The 18,192-nt window shown below is 60.4% G+C and overlaps 1 protein-coding gene across 2 annotated transcripts; it reads right to left on the reverse strand.

Moving 5' to 3' along the window:
* Positions 1-223: 223 nt before the first annotated feature.
* Positions 224-18,028, reverse strand: NUBP1 (NUBP iron-sulfur cluster assembly factor 1, cytosolic). 2 transcript variants are annotated; one of them, XM_089320735.1, is made up of 11 exons: positions 17,984-18,028; positions 17,801-17,905; positions 16,567-16,700; positions 12,546-12,614; positions 8,941-8,973; positions 8,343-8,433; positions 7,714-7,868; positions 5,212-5,322; positions 4,882-4,984; positions 1,855-1,938; positions 224-1,299 (listed from the first exon to the last, which is right to left on the reverse strand). In XM_089320735.1, exons 1-11 carry the CDS (start codon positions 18,003-18,005, stop codon positions 1,241-1,243), a joined length of 966 nt encoding a protein of 321 aa, XP_089176861.1. In that variant the 5' UTR covers positions 18,006-18,028; the 3' UTR covers positions 224-1,240. The 2 variants fall into 2 exon arrangements, with proteins under 2 accessions (XP_089176861.1, XP_089176862.1); XM_089320736.1 differs by lacking the exon at positions 16,567-16,700.
* Positions 18,029-18,192: the final 164 nt, after the last annotated feature.

Below are 18,192 nucleotides of genomic sequence, written 5' to 3' on the forward strand. Positions count from 1 at the left end.
GCTTTTTCTGGGTCTCCCATGTGGGTGGCAGGGGCCCAAGCAGTTGGGCCGTCTTCTGCTGCTTTTCCCTGGCCACAGCAGGGAGCTGGATCAGAAGTAGAACAGCCGAGACTCGAAGTAGTTCACGTATGGGACGCAGCGGCTTTACCCACTAGTCTACAACGCTGGGCCCTTTAACGATTTCTTTAAAAAAAAAAAACAAAAAACAAAAAAGCCTATAGAATTGAGGGAAGAATCTGTGTTTATTGAACTCAGCAGGTATCTCTGGAGGTGAGAAGGTGATGCCTTTCAGATCTGAGCAGGCTCGCCCTGCCTCTGCAGGTTTAGTCTCAGGATAGAGGCTGTAGCTGACCTCTGCCTCACAGGCAGGCCCGCCCAGGTGACGTCAGAAGCTCGAGAGTCCCCAGTGTTAGGGGGTCAAGGCTGTCTGGCAGCCGAGGGCCGGGGAACCTGCGGGAAGCGCTTCCCCGTGCTGTGAGGTGGTGGGGCTGCCCCGGGCGCTGCACCCTCGTGCCCTGGAGAGGGGTTCGGCCTTCCTCCCACAGACCACGTGCAAATCTGACCAACACAAGCAGGCGTGCACGGGACCGGGGCGGGGATGACAGAACGGGAGCAAGAGACCTAAGGGATTTGCCCAGCCCTCTGCGTTTACGCCCCAGCGGGATGGAAGACAGCAACGCCCCCTTCCCTCAGCTGGTCTCAGTTCCTGTGTGTGTCAGACCCAGCTGTAGGGCACGCGGCAGTGACGGCGAGCCTGGAGTTGCCGTCTTGCTGTGCGGCGTGTCCAGCGTGGGGCTCACCATGATGACAGCTCCCTCCGTGTGACGTGGCCGTGTCCCCTGCCGTGAGGCCACACGTGCACGCCGCTGGTGCTGTTCCAGGTCTGCTCATGCAGAGGCAGAAACAGCTTGGACAGGAAGCTGATGGGCTCCTGCACGGCTGGAGCTGCGTCCCCACGGCCTGCTGTGCGCGGGAAGCAGGCCCAGGCGGCGGCGGGGGGAGGGGGGGATCCAGGAAGCATTTTTATTTCACAAATGGCACACCCGTAAGGAAAGCCCGTGGCCTATGTTCTACAGGGAAGTGTTCAGGCGTCAGACGATCCAAGCGGCGTCGAACCATGCCACACTCTGGTCCCTTTCTGCCTGCAGCCCCACCTGTCCCCGAGCTGGTCAGGTCGGGCTGGACATTCTGGCGGCAAACCCTATGGCTCTGCTGCTGTGGCCCTCGGGGCTCTTCTGTCTCAGGAACTCACGGGGTTCTTGTCTTCTGACTGGCGGAGGCCACAGAACTCTTGGATTCCTGGCAAACAAGCCGGAGCAGGCAGAGCGTCAGTCCCCAGGCAGCCCCAGGCAGGGGGAGGTGCATCTTCACTGGGCGACAGCTCCGTGGCCGTGAACTTGACCTGAATACCCCGCGCTGCCTGCTGCAGTGGGGACCGGCGGCGGGAGGCCTGGCCACAGCCCATTCTATAAATGGAGAAACCTGCTCCCACACTTAACCCTGCTGTCACTTCAGCCAGCAGACAGAAGCTGGCCACAAACTCGGACACGAAGCCGTGACCACCGACACCCAGGCCCGCTGGCTGACGGAGCCCATGCACACGTGTGGTCCGGCTCACCAGGGTTCTGTGTTTACTGTTTGCTCTTCTGTGGATTTCACCCTGAAGAGCGAATCTGTTCCCAGCGTGGACACATCAGGAGGTCTCTCCCGGGCTCTTGGCTTCCTGCTGCTCATCCCAGACCGCCGGCAGCAGTGACCGCTTCTGGTGCTCGCTGGGAGGGCCAGCCCACCCCACTCCTATTCCCGCCCGGCCCCACGGCTGGCTGAGGGTCCCAGGCGGCCTCTCGCACTTACTTTGAATTATACTTCTGTAGGCTAATGTGGCTGGTGAGTCCGGCGCTTCAGCAAAAAAAGACTGGCCTTTGTCACAACTCTTGCCTTCAAGAAACACACGGCAGAAAATTAAACCCATGAGAAAACACAGTGGCAAGGAGACCAGGGGCTCTTCCTGCGCTGGTGACAGCTAGATCCGGAGCCCACCTCACTGACGAGAAGCTCAGGAGGGACATCCGGGTCTCCAGGACCCAGCTGCCACCTCCACGTGACCACAGATCACCTGGGTGGGGTGTGACAAGGGCAGGTGCCAGGCCCGCAAAAAACAGCTTGCGGCCCCCGGGCTGGCCCACGAGTGCGTTTTAAGGGATTCACTGGTTCTCGAGTAAAGGAAGTATGAAGTGGGGGGCTGGGGGCGGGGAGAGTGTTGGCGCCAGCAGTTGCGTGACTACAATGACAATGACCTGGGCTCAATGCCCAGCTGTGCTGCTGACTCCAGCTTCCTTCTAATGCAGACCCCGGGAGGCCGAGGTGGTGCTTCGAGTCGTTGGGTTGCCACCGCCCATGTCGGGGACCTGGATTACAATCTTCACTCTTGGCTTTGGCCCAGCCCGGTCCCAGCTGTAAGGGGCATTTAGGGAGTGAACCAGCGGAGTAGAGAGCTCCATTTGTCTCCAAAAGGATATACCACGAAAAGTGGGTCCAAAAAGGCCTAGTCGTATTTTAGGCATCTTTCCAGATACCCTGTATGCAGATAAATGTGGCACACCCACACTCATGCACGCACTTAAAACATGAATGGGAGCACAGTACACATTACTGAGTACTTCTATCCCAGGGCCAGTCTTTCACAGCCCATGGCTCTCGGCTCCTGCCCCGTCCTGGGCACACACAGATTGTGGTGTTACCCGGTGGTCCCGATGGGCACAGACTGGGGGGGCACCTTGTTGGTTTGATCCCCTCTCATACGCGCTGCCAACCCTCAGCGCCGGGTGGACCCACGCCCAGCTGGCTCTGCCCCCTGCCTAGGCCCGAGCACAGGGCTGTGTGTGCCCTGCCCACTGCTGCCCACCGAGCCTGTCAGATGACCTAGGCTGCCTGTCATGTCCCTGACACCCTGACTGTGTTGCCCAGAGGGATGGGAAACTGAGCAAGAGAAGGACCCTGGGAGGAATGTGGGGGCAGAAGTGGAGCCAGATGGGCCTGGGGGCCATGGGCCTAAGTGGACCCAGTTAGGACAGCCCCAAGCTCACGCCTGCTGGACAGGCCTGGGAGCTGGCTGGTCTCAGCAGCCACACACAGGCCACTCTGTGCCTTTCACCCTGGCCTCCTTCCCTGACAGCTGGGACATGCCGCCATGCTCTGGCTGCTCCCCGGCCGCTCACCACGGCCAGGTGGTGCTGTTGGGAAAGGCTGCAGCAGGGCCCTGTCCCCACTTCCCCGGCGTCCTCGCAGCCACCTCGCAGCACCACTGCTGTCCCTGGGTCTTACAGGAGAGCAGGCATCCAAGGCTAGGACCGTGGACACTGGACCCTCCGTCCTTCCTCAGAGCGGGCAGGAAGGCCTGGGACCCATAGCTTCAGAAATCTGCCCTTTGCCACCAGGTCCCAGAAGGGGCTGAAGCACGTGCCCACACCCTCCCCAGATCCCAGGAAGGTGACCTTGCGGCAGGTGTGGCTGTGTGACAGCATTCACCGCCCCTCCCGGCCCCTTTCATCTCCAGGTGGGGTTGAGGGTGTGAGGCCTTGTCACACAGGGCTGTGCCCCTAAGCAGGCACTGGATCCTCTTAGCTCAGAGCAAGCCCTTCAGCTGCCAGGGGGTCTCCACGGGCCCAGATGCTCCCGCAGGTAGAGACCCTTCATCATGGGCTAAGGTCCCCCCCATACACGTCCGAGGCACCGAGCCCACCGAGGGCAGTGACTGCGTGTGGTGCGTGCTGCACCCTGCCCCCACCGCCTGTGTGGGGAGGCCCCTGCTCTCACAAAACACGGGCGCCTCTTGTGGGAAAACTGCGTGGCGGGGGGTGGCTCATCACGCGAGCAAAGGCCAAGCAAGCAGCAGCAGTTGTGTGGAAACCGCGGAAGCCTCTGTGGATGTGGGAGAGGGGAAGGAGCCCGGGGCTCAGGGTCTCTGGGGCTGTTCCCATCCGCAGAGCAGCCTTGTGCCACCCTCGGGCCCACCCTCACCCCCTGCTAAGCTTCCACTCCCACCTGGATGGCGGTTCTCAGGGAACCATGGCGGGGCCGGCCTCTCTGGCTTCATCTGCATGACGGCCCTCTTCCCCATGGCTCAGGCTGGGCAGCACGGACCTCCTGGACACCTCCCCTTGCCTGCCAATTCCTGTCGCCACTTCCCCTCTTGTGTGTGTCCCTTCCTCTCCACCAACCCCTCCCCGCCACCAAGCCCGCTCTGGGCAGACACGGGCCCCAGGAGACCTCTCTCAGCTTCTCGTCCCTGGCTGATGCTGTCCAATCCCCCCAGGCCTAGGCGCAAGGCTGTCCACAAGCGGAGCCCAGGCTCCCTCTGCAGCTTTCCCCAGCCCTGCTCTCAGACCCAGGCCTCACTATTTGTTTCTTGGGGAAACACCTCTGGGGGGAGGGGAGTACTTAAGAGAGTGGGCGCCCTGCTCCCCACCCCCTGCCGCCAGATGCCCCACAGCATGTGGGACGGACCTGGGACCAGGACGGTGCCCTGCTTTGCTGCCGGAAGCTCCCACAGGTGCGCTCCTCGGGCCCAGGGGCCCTGGCCTGTCATGAGCTTCCTCGTGGAACGTGGCCCCCTGAGAGCAACAGCTGTCTCGGGGTGTGGGGAGGGCGCCCTCCCGAGATCAGCATCTCAGCCCCATTCCTCCATGGCCATACCCCTTCCCGTCCCCTCTCCTTGGTGCGTTCCTTCCAAATCCTGCCCCTGCCTCCCAGGGACCCGCCCTGCTCTGAACCCCTGCAGCATGGGGCCGGCTGTGCTGAGGCAGCAGGGGGAGGTGGGTGATGGGAGCGAAGGCCCTGATGGGCGGGGGCGGGCAGGGCGGGGCGCGCACACTCACCCACCTATGAGTGGATCCAGAGGCACGCGGCCGAGCAGGGGCACCGCCAGGTCCCGGCACATGGCCTCCGCGCCCCCTGTCGTCGGGGGGAATATCTGCGACTCTTTCTGTGAGGCACAGGGACGGGAGGTGGGGGAAGACAGGGCTGGTTTCAGAATCCTAAAGAAGACTTTTAAAGAAACTTTAAAAAAAACTCCACAAAGGCTTGGACTAGCCAGCACCGCAAGGATTTTCCTCCCGTCAGCAACAGAGGGTTCTGGTTGGGACTGCACTTCCCAGAAGGCTGCTGGGGAGAGCAGCAGCGGAGGCGGCGAGACCCAGCCCCGCCGCTCACCTTGCACTTGGGGCAGACGAAGCCGCTCATGTTCTCCACCACCCCGACGATCGGCAGCTTCACCTTGCGGCAGAAGTTAATTTCCTTCCGCACGTCCTGGAGCGACACCTCCTGTCAGGGGTGGGAGACCAGACGTTCCTGAGTCTGTGTGGCTGAGGGGCGGCCGTGCCCTCGTGGAACCCCAGTGTCTGCCTCTTACTTAGTGCCTGCTACGTGCCAAGCCCTGTTCCAGCTGCTGCCAGGTCCCACAAACTCCATGAGGATGAACCTGAGCAGCCAGGCAGCGGATGCACAGGGAGTCTGGAGACGGGGGGCCCCCGTGCTCGCTCTGCTAGTGAACACCCCACCCCACCCCCCAGCCAAAGTGGGTGCCGCCTGTAGATGTGGGCCCCGGGAGCCACAGCCTGCGGGCCAGACCTGGCTGGCTGCCTTTTCTCTTTTTTAAGAAGATTTATTTACTTGAAAGGCCGAGTTACAGAGAAAGAGGGAGAGAGAGAGAGATCTACATCCCTGGTTCACTCCCCAGATGGCTGCAATGGCTGGAGCTGGGCTGATCTGAAGCCAGGTGCTTCCTCCTGTGTCTCCTATGTGGGCTCCTATGTGGGCTCAGGGGCCCAAGGACTTGGGCCATCCTTTCCCAGACACATTAGTAGGAGCTGGATTGGAAATAGAGCAGCTGGGATTCGAACTGGCGCCTATATGCATTTCTTTTTTTACAGATTTGTTTATTTATTCAAAAGGCAGAGTGACAGAGAGAGACAGATCATCTTCCACTCACGGTTCAGTCCCCAGATGCCTGTAACAGCCCAGGCTGAGCCAGGGCAAAACAAGAGCCAGGAACTCCGTCTGGGTCTCCCCTGTGGGTGGCAGGGACTCTAACCCACCAGGCGCATGAGCAGGAAGCCAGACCAGAAGCAGAACAGCTGGGACTTGGACAACACTCGGATGGGGGATGCTGGTGTCACAAGCGGTGGCTTACGCGCTGTGCCACAACGCCAGCCCCTGCCTGCAGAGACTACGGCTGCTCTCACTCCACAGCGGCACTGCTCGGCGGCTGCGGCCCAGGCTGTGGGGTCCTCAAAGGCCGGGATATTTACCAGCTGCACCTTGACAGGAAAAGTCTGCTGATTCCTGATCTGGACGATTAGAAACAGAAACAACTCTACCGGCAAAAGCACCAGGAGCAGGGCCGGCGCAGTGGCACAGCGGGTTAACGGGTTAATGCCCTGGCCTGCGGCGCCGGCATCCCATATGGGCGCCAGTTTGAGTCCTGGCTGCTCCTCTTCCGATCCAGCTCTCTGCTATGGTCTGGGAAAGCAGTAGAGGATGGCCCAAGTCCTTGGGCCCCTGCACCCACATGGGAGACCCAGAAGAAGCTCCTGGCTCCTGGCTTTGGATCGGCACAGCTCAGGCCATTGAGGCCAACTGGGGAGTGAACCAGCAGATGGAAGACCTCCCTCTCTCTCTCTCTCTGTGTGTGTGTGTGTGTGTAACTCTTTCAAATAAACAAATCTTTAAAAAAAAAAAAAAAAAAAAAAAGAACACCAGGCGCACTGCCCTCCTTGAGTCCGTCAAATCCACTTCCGGGTCCTGACCGCCTGGCTGCCAGTGTGCCACCACAGCCCTTGCCACGCATCCATGTTCAATGTCACCACACACGCTGCCCGCGTCCGGTGTGGCCACACCTTAGCACCCGTCATGTTACCTATCACGGCTCCTGAAAGAGTGATCTCCCTGAGACACACACTTGACTCTCAGCCCTTGGTAGCAAGAAAAAGGTACAGCAGGCTAAGCTGCCTCCTACAACACTGCATCCTGTACGAGCGCTGGTTGGAATCCCAGCTGCTCCACTTCCAGTCCAGCTCCCTGCCAAGGTGCCTATGAAGGCAGCGGAAGATGGCCCAAGTCCTTGGGTCCCTGCACCTGCATGGGAGACCTGTGTGGAGCTCCAGGTTCCTGGCTTCAGCCTGGGCTGTTCCCAACCATTACAGCCACTTGGGGAATAAACCAGTGGATGAAAATCAATGAATTGATCTGTCAATCTCTCTTTCAAATAAAATAAATAATTTTTTTTAAGAAAAGATCAATAGCAGCCACAGCCCTGTCTTTGTTCAGCACAGGATTTATGTGGCACGGCGCTAAGGAGGGTATGCGCTTCAGACTGGGGTCACAGGGGCCTCACGGCACAGCTAAGAAGTGAGTGACTGGTAGAGAGGGAGGGGACATCCCCCGAGAAGGGGCAAGGACCCTCGGAGCTGGCCTGCAAATGCCTGGCTCCCCCACCCCCGGCTGGTTCTACTGAAACCGGAGGTTTCCAGATGCTGTGAGTGGATGAGCGCCGCAGACCTGGCGGCACCCAGGGAAAGCGCAGGCCACTCTGCCCTACTGCAGATGACCAAGGACACTGCGAACGGAGGCCAGCCAGCTGGTCAGCAGTGATGCCGGCCCTGCGGGGTGCGGCTACAGGCCGGCTCGGAGCCACGCGGGGCGGGCCCGGCTCACCTGCGGGGTGGTGATGATCACAGCCCCATCGATGTGTGCCGCAGCCAGGTACTGGACGACCGAGAGGTGCTCGTCTGACGTCCCCGGTGGGGTGTCCACGATGAGGTAGTCCAGCTCGCCCCAGTCCACGTCGCGGAGGAACTGCTTGATCATGCCTGGGGAAGGAGTGGGTCGTGACCTCTATGCACAGACGCCCGCAGGTGGTCGCACCTACAGGAGGGCGCAGCTGGCAGCCAGTGGGGTCAGACGGGAGCGGTTAAGGCCGGACCACGCTGGTGCAGTCTGTGCTTTGCCTGGCAACGACCTCACGGGCGGCAGGGCCAGCAGCACCTTTGGTCCTAGCCCTCCGCCCCAGGACAGCCCAGCCTGCCGTGGCTCCTCCCTCACACACCCCTCTCCCTGACAGCAACGGGCCCCGGGGACGCCAGCCGGCGGGTAACTGCAGGGTGCCACAGGTTTTAAGGAGGGGAAACTCCTAAGAGATGCGGGAGCTGGCACTTCCCATCGTGCTGTCGGACCACGCTGGTGCCGACGCGGCACGGGGCCCGGCGGGACGGCACAGGTGCGGACGGAGCCCAGAGCCGTGGCCTCGGCGGGACGAGAGCAAGGAGGGGAAGCTGGCGGCACACCGTTTTTCTTGGGTCCTCTCCAGATGACGGCGTCGTCGGGACTGCTGAGCAGGAAGCCCACCGACATCACCCCCAGGTTGTCGTCCACGTACTGCAGAGGCGGCAGGGGACAAGGGCGAGACACACCTCACTCAACAGCACACAGAGGAGCACTGCCGGGGCTCCCTGTCCCAGCTCTGGCTGAAAGCCCACCGCACGGAACAGAGGCCGCCAAGCTGGGGCGACCTGGAAGGCCCGGGTGGCTGGCAGTGACAGGAGACTCAGCCGAAACGAACAGGTGTCACTTCCAAACTGTCTCAACTAGGGCTCGGCAAACGGGGCCCACTGTCTGATTTTGTAAATAAAGTTTTATTGAAACACAGCATGGCTGTTCAGTTACACATGACGCCTTTCCAGCGACCAGAGCAGAGAACGCCGGCCCACAGGCTGCAGACGTTTGAGCCGTGGCCCCTCAGACGTAAGGGTCTTAATGTGTCCACTGTGCCTCAAGAGGCGCCTCAGGCAATGCCTGTGGCTGACAAACAGGCGGGCCACCAGTCCACCAGGTGCACACGACCCCCACACCCCACCCTGAAAACACGGCAAAGGGGTAACTCACCACCGGAGACCAGCCCGAGCCACTCTGGTGAACCTGTGCGGACGGGAGCATCGACACGCATGTGAGACAGCACACCCACGTCACACTTTGTGCACAACTGAACCAAGAACACAGCTTTATGAAACACAGCTCCTTGTCTTATGTGACCTCTGAACCCTCAGTAAGGTAACAGCTCAGGGCGGGCCATGGAAGACGCAAGCCTATAAATACCCTTGGCTCCCAAACTGTGTTGTTTTGAAATTCTGCCTGGCCAGGGAACCAGTCACTCAAGTTCCACCGTGGCTTGAGGTCTGAAGCATTGGGAGAGAGTGACGGGAATTGGCTTGGTTGTTGTTGAGAAAATATAAGTGAGGGGCCAGTGCTGTGGTGTAGCGGGTAAAGCCGCCACCTGCAGTGCCAGCATCCCATATAGGCATCGGTTCGAGTCCTGGGTGCTCCATTTCCGATCCAGCTCGCTGCTATGGCCTGGGAAAGCAGAAGATGGCCCAAGTCCTTGGGCCCCTGCATTCGCGTGGGAGACCTGCAAGAAGCTCCTGGCTCCTGGCTTCAGATCGTGCGTGCCAACTGGGGAGTAAACCAGTGAATGAAAGACCTTTCTCTCTCTCTCTCTTTCTCTGTGCCTTTCCTTCTCTCTCTGTGTAACTCTGACTTTCAAATAAATAAATAAATGAAATCTTAAAAAAAAAAGAAAGAAAACGCAGGTGACCACGGGGCAGTGAGGCTGCTTCTCTAGTAGTCCAAGAGTGAAGGGAATAATGTTTTCCTTTAAAAAAAAAAAGTTTTTTTTTTTCTTTTTAAATTCAAGAGCAGAGAGAAAGAGAGAGCCATCCCACCCCCTGGTTCACTCTTCAAATGCCCGCAACGGCCAGGGCTGGGCCAGAAATGCAGTCCAGTCTACCGGGTGGGTGGCGGGAACCCAAGTGTCTGGGCCAGGGCCGCTGCCTCCCAGGTCTGCGTCAGCGGGAAGCTGGGATCAGGGGCCAAGGCGGAGCTGGGAACCCAGGCGTCGTCATCCGAGATGCGGGTGCATGAACCACTAAGCCAAACGCTCGCCCCGGGAACTACCTGTTGCTCCAAACTGCCCTAGCTGCGGCCTGACGCTCCCGAGGGGGAAGAGCTGGGGTCGACGGGCAGCCCCCCCCTGCAGAGGGCGTCCATCAGCGGCAGGTGCAGCTCTGCACAGCCTCTATTAGAAAGCGGAACTGAGAGAACTTCCAGTTACACATCAGCCTTGGAGCGACGCTGCTGTACAGCAGCGCGGAGCAGCCGCGAGCCAAAGTCCGCTCCGGATGAAGCCTCACCCCTTCCGAGAGCTTTACTGGAGTACAACGGGGGGGCTCTCTGTTCACAGCGGCGTCCGTCCCTCACTCCGTCAATTCCAGAGCGTCTCCCTGACTCCAGAGTGAAACGCTGGCCCCCGCAGCTGTCACCCCTGGTTCTGCTCCCAGCCCCCTGCCTTAGGCGGCCCCCAATCTGTTTTCAGTCATTATGGTTTTGTCTATATATTTCACACAAATGGAACCATACAATATATGGTCCTTTGTGAAGGACTTGAAGTTTTGTCTATTTAAAAAAAAAAATTACCTAGGGTACGCGTCTGGCCTGGCAGTTAAGTGCCAGCTCCAGTGCCCACACCCCACACCGGAGTGCCTGGGTCTGACCCAGCACCAGCTCCCGACTCCAGCTTTCTGCTAGGCAGACCCACGGAGGCAGCAAGTGACGGCTCAAGTGGTCAGGCTCCTGCCTCTCTTGAAGGAGACCTGGACCGAGTTCCCAGCTGCCGGTTTCAGCTGTGGCCAAGCCCCAGCTATTGCAGGCATTTGGGGAGTAAGCAGCAGATGGGAGCTCTGCCTCTCTAATAAATAAATACATTTTAAAAACCATTATTTCCAGTCATACTTTTTAAAATTTCTCTCTCTCTCTCTCTCTTTTTTTTTTTTTTTTGACAGGCAGAGTGGACAGTGAGGGAGAGAGACAGAGAGAAAGGTCTTCCTTTTCTGTTGGTTCACCCTCCAATGCGGCCGGCGTGCTGTGGCCGGCGCACCGCGCTGATCTGAAGGCAGGAGCCAGGTGCTTCTCCTGGTCTCCCATGGGGTGCAGGGCCCAAGGACTTGGGCCATCCTCCACTGCACTCCCGGGCCATAGCAGAGAGCTGGACTGCAAGGGGAGCAACCGGGACAGAATCCGGCACCCCGACCGGGACTAGAACCTGGTGTGCCGGTGCCACAGGTGGAGGATTAGCCTACTGAGCCACAGCGCCAGCCTCCAGTCATACTTATTTGATACATTTCCTTTTTTTTTTTTTTTTTTTAAGATTATTTATCTGAAAGGCAGAGTTACAGAGAGGCAGAGGCAGAGAGAGGTCTTCCTACTTGCTGTTTCGTTCTCCAAATGGCCGCAACAGCCAGAGCTGGGCCGATCCAAAGCCAAGAGACAGGAGCCTCCTCTGGGTCTCCCACGTGGGTGCAGGGACCCAACCACTCGGACCATCCTCCACTGCTTTCCCAGGCCACCAGCAGAGAGCTGGATCTGAAGAGGAACAGCAAGGACCCGCACCAGCGCCAAGCCAGCGCCACAGGCGGAGACCCAACACACTATGCTGCAGGCGCCGGCCCAAGTCTCCGGTCTTGAAAGAAGGTACCCGTGACATGGTTATATAGTGTGTAAGAAAGGAGAACTTCTGTTTTCTTTCTTCTCATTGTATCCTTAAACACTCCTTAAACACTCCTGTGTCATCACGGTGGCACTGACTGCGACGTATGGTCAAGAATGCCTGTGTCCTGACACCTGACCTCAGCCACGGGGGGTCTCCCCCTCCCCTGGCGACTTCAGAAGCAAACTCAAGGCCTTACCAGCACCTGTCAGGACTTTCCTTCTGCCATGGGCACCTGCAGCCCTGTGGCCATTCTGCTGAGGACAAAGTTTGCCCGGACTGCAGGCCCCGGCACCTCCCCTTGGCCCAGGCTGACCTCCCAGCTGGCACCTCCCTTTGCTGTGCACCAAAGGCTACTCTCAGGGAGGGTGCCCAGGGAGCACCCTGCTCTAGTCTGAAGTCCTCTGGTTCTGCCACGGGGCAGGGGCATTACCCGCCCCAATCACCGCTGTGTCCCAAGAAAGAGCCAATCTCGCCAGGCCCGGCATATGGACGCCCTCTTTTTGCAAGGCAGCAGGAAGGGAGCCGCATGGGGTCCCTCCCCTGCCTGCGTCAGTCACCGGCCTCCCAGTCTCAGTTCCCCAGGGAGACCACAAGGGCAGAGGCCGGCCCTTTCCTCCAGGGTGCAGACCCTAGCAAGCCCCGGCTGAGCGTTCCTGGTCACGGCTGAATTTCCACGTCTCACTTCTGCAATAATTCACTTGCTGTTTCCCTTCCCTTCTAAGAAGGCAACGAAACCGAGTGGCGCGGATGGAGTTTATCCAGAATCCCGCCCCGGTAGTCCACGGCTGCTGTAGAAGTGGACAGGTGGACAAGCGAACGTTTATCTGCGTTCATCAGGTCCATGCAAAAATGTACGGGCTCTGCTTGTCCCCGTTAGGGGTAACAGCTGAGTGTTAACACGGTTTACACTGTGAGAAAAACAGCCCGACGTGTGCAATCTGGCTCTTACCTGTTCTCCCTCCAGTCCCATTATCTTGGGGATGGACGGCCCACATATATCAATGTCTAGGAGAGCGACCTGGGGAAGGAGAGAGCAGGCGGTTACACCCGAGCGCACAGCACCCCAGGGTCACAACTGGTAGGGACGTCAGCCAGCGTCAGGCGTGGATTCTCACAAGGGACAGAACGCGGCTTCCAGGCCAGCAGCAGTCAGTTCAAACCCCTCAGGCCAAGCTCAGCACTGCCTGGCCCCCACCCCATGTCTGGCCGAGCTCCTTCCGGGTGACTTTAAGGACTTGGGGGGTGGGGGTGGTGGGAGGCCACATGCACCCTTGGGCTCAGCCACCGTCTGCTCAGCTGCTGCCATGTGCCCAGGCGGTGGGCATCACTCTCTCTGCTTTACAGAAGAACTGGGGTTCTGAGAGGCCCAGTGCCAGGGACAGGAACTGAGGTCTCCCGCCTCCATGGCCAGTGCTCTTCCCACTCCCCATGGGCCCAGGCGAGGAGGGCTGGAGCAAAGATCCCGCCGAGCTGACCGGCTGCACAGCCCTGTGACCCTGAAGGTTAATGATCAGCCTGCAACCAAGAAAGGTGAAATGAGGAAATCCAGGAGAGCTGCTGGGGGCTCTGACGACCCCAAATACCCTGCTCTCCCCGTTGGAGAAGCGGGGTCAGACACGGTCTTCTGGAACCTTCCGGAGAACAGGGCGGTACTTATCTGAAAGCTGTGATGTCTCAGAGCCAAAGCGCACACCTCTGGTAAGTCTGTGACTTCCCTCTGCACAAACCCAGCCTCTCAGGCCAGCGGTCAGGACCAGAGAGGTCCAGGAGCCTGCGCTGGCTTCCGGCGCCCTCTGCTGGAGCAGGCCGGCAGCACAGCCGGGCAGCCTGGCCTGCTCCCTGACACTTGGGGAGCCTGGGCCCGCTGCACCTGGACGCGGGGGCATTTAGCATCAGGGCCTCAGGACCTGGGAAAGGACACCAGCACCAGGGCCCTGACAGAGGCTGCCCCAGTGCCCACTCGGGTTCCACGCCCTCTCTCTGGGAACAGTGTCCCCAGCCTCCTGCCGAGAAAGTGCCCTCCACACAAAGAAGGGAGTGACTGAAGCGAGGCAAGGATGCCGGAAATGGAGGGAGCATGGGTCCCCGGCGATGGGACCACAGGTGCTGACAGCCCCTGCGACAGGTCACGGGCGCCCCGCGTCCCTGTCAGATGTGCGGTGGAATCTATCAGCACCCTGCTTCCGCCCACAGCGTTCCGGGCAGGAACCGGTGTGACGAGGCAGTGCCTGCAGGAGGCGGGGGCGCAGGGATGCCGTGGGCGTCAACACCTCGAGCTTCGCCTTTACCCAGCACCCCCGCTCCCCCGCAAGAAGAGGTGGGGGGGGTCCCCAGGGTCATGTGACCAGTGCGAGCTGCCTCTCCCGGTTCAGCCTCACCTGTCTGAGCGGTGCTCGCCAGTCAGAGCACACAGGAAGCTCACCCACTTGCACTTTATGGGCATCAGTGGCTTTTCAAAAGATTGTGTTCAAGTGGAAAAGACGGAGACAGAGTGCGCAATCCAGAGAGGGCTCCCGCTGACTGATCTGCAAAGCCTGGGCTGGGCTGGGCTGGGCTGGGCTGGGCTGGGCTGGATCTGGGAACCCGACCCAGGTTTCCCACATGGGCGCCAGGGCCCCTGCTGCCTCCAGGGCTCTGCGCTGGCGTCTCGCCTGCGCGGCCAAACCCCTGCCCCGCAGCAGCAGCCCCTGCGGTGGAGAGGCGGCACTGGCACGCAATTCCTTCCCTTGCCAGCTCAGGCGCACCCTGTGAAGGCTCCTCCTGCCTCTCCACAGCTTGCACGTGCCTCACCCACCCGGGAGTCGTCCAAGACCCTTCCGAAAGGGGTGACACACACCCGCCTGCCTGAAGCGCTCCCCGGGAGGGGCCCTGAGCAAGGTGGTGCCAAGCTTCCCCCTGTCACAGGCAGGACAGCGGGCAAGGCGGAATCTGGACGCCTGACTTTAATCGACAAGGAATCTGGACGCCTGACTTTAATCGACAAGACGTCTGCAGTGGGGAGGGGGTGGGGGGGACGACTGTGCTGCAGGTCAGACCCCCGCCGAAACGCCTGCCTGTTGCTGGCATCCTGTACCAGAGCACTGGTTCGAGTCTCGCCTGCTCTGCTTCCTACTCAGCTTCCCGCCAATGCACCTGGGAGAGCAGGAGGAGATGGCCCCAGTGTTCACGTCCCTGCCACCCACGTGGGAGACCCAGACGGAGTCTCTGGTTCTTGACTTTGGCCTGGCCCAGCCCCGGCTGTTGCAGCCATTTGGGAAGTAAACAAGCAGAAAGAAGATCTCTCTCTCTCTCAAACAAATAAATAAATTTTAAAAAAGATTTATTTATTTATTCAAAAGCCAGAGTTATAGAGAGGTAGAGAGACAGAGACAGAGAGAGGTCTTCCATCTGCTGGTTCACTCCCCAGATGGCCACAATGGCTGGAGCTGTGCCGATCCGAAGCCAGGAGCCAGGAGCTTCCTCAGGGTCTCCCATGGGGTGCAGGGCTCAAGCATTTGGGCCATCTTCCACTGCCTTCCCAGGCTACAGCAGAGAGCAGATTGGAAGTAGAACAGCCGGGACTTGAATCCCACAGTGCCGGCCCCAAATAAATAAATAAATAAATCTTAAAGCAAACTAAGGCCGGCGCCACGGCTCACTAGGCTAATCCTCCGCCTGCGGCGCTGGCACACCAGGTTCTAGTCCCTGTCGGGGCGCCAGATTCTGTCCCGGTTGCCCCTCTTCCAGGCCAGCTCTCTGCTGTGGCCCGGGAGTACAGTGGAGGATGGCCCAAGTACTTGGGTCCTGCACCCCATGGGAGACCAGGATAAGTACCTGGCTCCTGCCATCGGATCAGCGCGGTGCGCCGGCAGCAGCGCGCCAGCCGAGGCAGCCATTGGAGGGTGAACCAACGGCAAAGGAAGACCTTTCTCTCTGTCTCTCTCTCTCACTGTCTACTTTGCCTGTCAAAAAAAAAAAAAAAAAGCAGCAAACTAAGACACCTGCAGTGTTAGCCACGCGCTGCCCGCGTGTGCTCTCAGGGCCAGTGAGGCCTCTACGGCTGGGGAGTCAGCTTGGCTGGCCACGTTTCCACACCGCGCACAGCAGCTCCAGGACCTCAGACCCTAACTCCACAGAAGCCAGTCATGCAATCAGAGGCCCACTCCCATGGGCGGGGGCAAAGCCCGTCTTCAGAGAGCTGTTTAGGAGTACTCTGCACCGTTTCCAGCCGCAAACACGATGCCAGGCGGTATGGACAATCTGAGGAAACTGGCCCTGGGCTGTGCCCTGGGCAGGCCGCAGAGTCCTGTCTAGGACAGAGCTGACCATCACTCCTCCGTACCCCAGATGGTGGGTAAAGCAGGCACGACTGCCACTCCACGCGGCGCTCAGCCCCGGACGCACATCATCTCAGCCCCGAGGCCCTCAAGACGCGAACCCCAAGGCAGGAAGAGGCTGGTCACTTGCCCAGGGTCCCAGCAGGGGTGTGGGCGGAGCTGGGGTGCTGAGCCACCCGGCACAGCTTGCATGAAAAGTGGCCACCCAGAGGGCAACACGGGAGTGGGCAGGCATGAGCTGCCCAGCGCAAGGCCAAACAGAAAAACGCAGGCTTTGTGGGCAACACCAAGGACGACAGGTCGCAAGTTAAAAGGAAACACGGCCCTCAGCTTGGGGGCTGTACAGAGAGGAGGTGGCCGGCCCCGGTCCCCCAGCAAGGTCTGCGAGGCGCCTGGTTTAGGGGAGAAGCAGAACGAGGTTAATGAGGAGGAAGGAGGAGTCCACCCCTCATGTAACACGCATGCGAGCGGACGTACACCTGCCATCCGCCCTCCTGGCCGGGGACCCCGTGCACCCCGTCACGCCCACTGGTCAGGCCCCTGCGGTCTGCAGGGGCCGGGACTCCAGAGGCCCAGCCCACTCAGGGGAAGGAGTGTGCTCGCGAGGAGCCACCCGGGCACCCCGCACAGCAGCAGCCCCTTGCAGGGTCCCACCTGCGAGTTCTCGTCCTCTGCCAGCCCGTGGGCGAGGTGGGCGCTGAAGGTGCTCTTCCCCACACCGCCCTTTCCGGACAGCACCAGGATCTTGTGTTTCACGGGCTGCATCTTCTCCTTGATCTCCTCTAGGGCTGCAAAGAGAGCGCCCACCACCAGTCAGGGAGGGAGGCCCCTCGGAGCTGCGTCCTGCGTCAGGCGGCAGCCAGCGGAGGTGCCGAGTGCCCCCGGGAACACAGGGCCGCTACCACGCCTGAACGTGCCACGAGGACCACGCCTGAGAGCGCCGCGTGTATCGGGCACCCGCTGGAACGTAAGTAGGGCCACGCGGGACTCCGGCGGAAGGGCTCACTTTGCACACAGAAATGGCTCCCAGCCTTGCACAAAGACCTGTCCAGGGACTTCTGACAATGTCTGGACACGCTGCTGGTGTCACAAAGCGGGTAGACAACCCCGCAGCAAGGAACGACCTGGCCCCAGACGTCCAGCAAGCTGAGCCCGGGAGCCTGCCCGGCGGCCGGGCCTAACAGGTGCCTGCTGTTCACCAGACACGAGTGCGCTCACCACCTTGCTCCCAATCTATAGGCACACTGGGTCTCTCTCCATTTCTGGGGGGCTACAGCCCTTCCCCAGGCACGCTGCTTGCAGCCCAAGCCTGCCCGAGTGGGCTCCGAGTCCTCCCCTTCCCAGTGCTAATGGCTCGCTCACGCCTCTCCGGTCCACGTAAGCTGCACCACAGCGGACAGCGTTCACAGCGAGTCACACACACTTCTGTGCACCGAGTGGCAGAATCACTGCTCACAAGGAAGACGATTTTGCCTAAAGCGGCAGAGCCAGGATTTAAGCCCCAGGGCTCCCTTGCCTTCAACGCCGACCTACTCTACCCTCTGCAATCTGTTTCTGTCACTCAACCCTCTGGCCACGCCCCGTCGTCCTGGGAGCCCCGCCCCTCTTAGCGTGCCTTTGGACTCCACGGCTGTCAATGACCCTTAAGGTCCCGCCTTTCGCCTTTTAAAGGCCTCGCCCACTCAAGCCCCGCCCCTCACCCCACCCACTCCACGCCCCGCCTCCTCTGGCCCCGCCCCTTCCGCCACACTCTTACCTCCTAGCCCGCGCCTGTCACTCATCCCTCAGGTCCCGCCCCGACTACTACCGCCCACTTTCTCCCGCCCCAGGCTCCCCACTTCCGGGCCTGCGCTTTTCACTTCCTGTTCAGGCCTGGTCCCTTCCTTACCCGGGTCCGGAGCGGCGCCAGCCCCAGAGGCACACAACCGTTGGTTGGGGCATCCCTGACAGGAGGCCCCTCGGCCCGCCTGGGCGCTGTCAGCCCCGGGACAGTCTGCGCGGAGACAGGATTATAGTTAGAACAGCTCGCATCGCTTCCGCCCTGCCGCCCGCGCGCGCTCTGCGAGCTCACCGTGAGGAACCTCCTCCTCCATGCCGCCACCCTGGCCGCCGACCCGGTCACCGGAACCGGCCGAGGCGCATTTCCGCCCGGCGGGCCCAATCTGCCCCTCCAGGCGCGCGAAATAAGTGTCGGGAGAGGAGGGCTGTGCGCACGCGCGGAACGTGCCGTGGGCGGGTTTGGAACTTAGGTGCGGCTGCGGTAAAACTTGAGAAGGCGGC

This window comes from Oryctolagus cuniculus, chromosome 19 (genome assembly GCF_051225735.1).
Source record: "Oryctolagus cuniculus isolate XC-2025 breed Fujian yellow rabbit chromosome 19, ASM5122573v1, whole genome shotgun sequence".
Taxonomy (NCBI): domain Eukaryota; kingdom Metazoa; phylum Chordata; class Mammalia; order Lagomorpha; family Leporidae; genus Oryctolagus; species Oryctolagus cuniculus.

Coding starts and splice junctions, on each gene's coding strand:
- NUBP1 (XM_089320735.1), bottom strand. CDS start 18,005: ATGGAGGAGGAGGTTCCTCACG. Junction 8,974..12,545: donor TGGGACTGGAGGGAGAACAG/GTAAGAGCCAGA, acceptor CCGTCCGCACAG/GTTCACCAGAGTGGCTCGGG. Junction 1,300..1,854: donor CTACAGAAGTATAATTCAAA/GTAAGTGCGAGA, acceptor CTTGTTTGCCAG/GAATCCAAGAGTTCTGTGGC.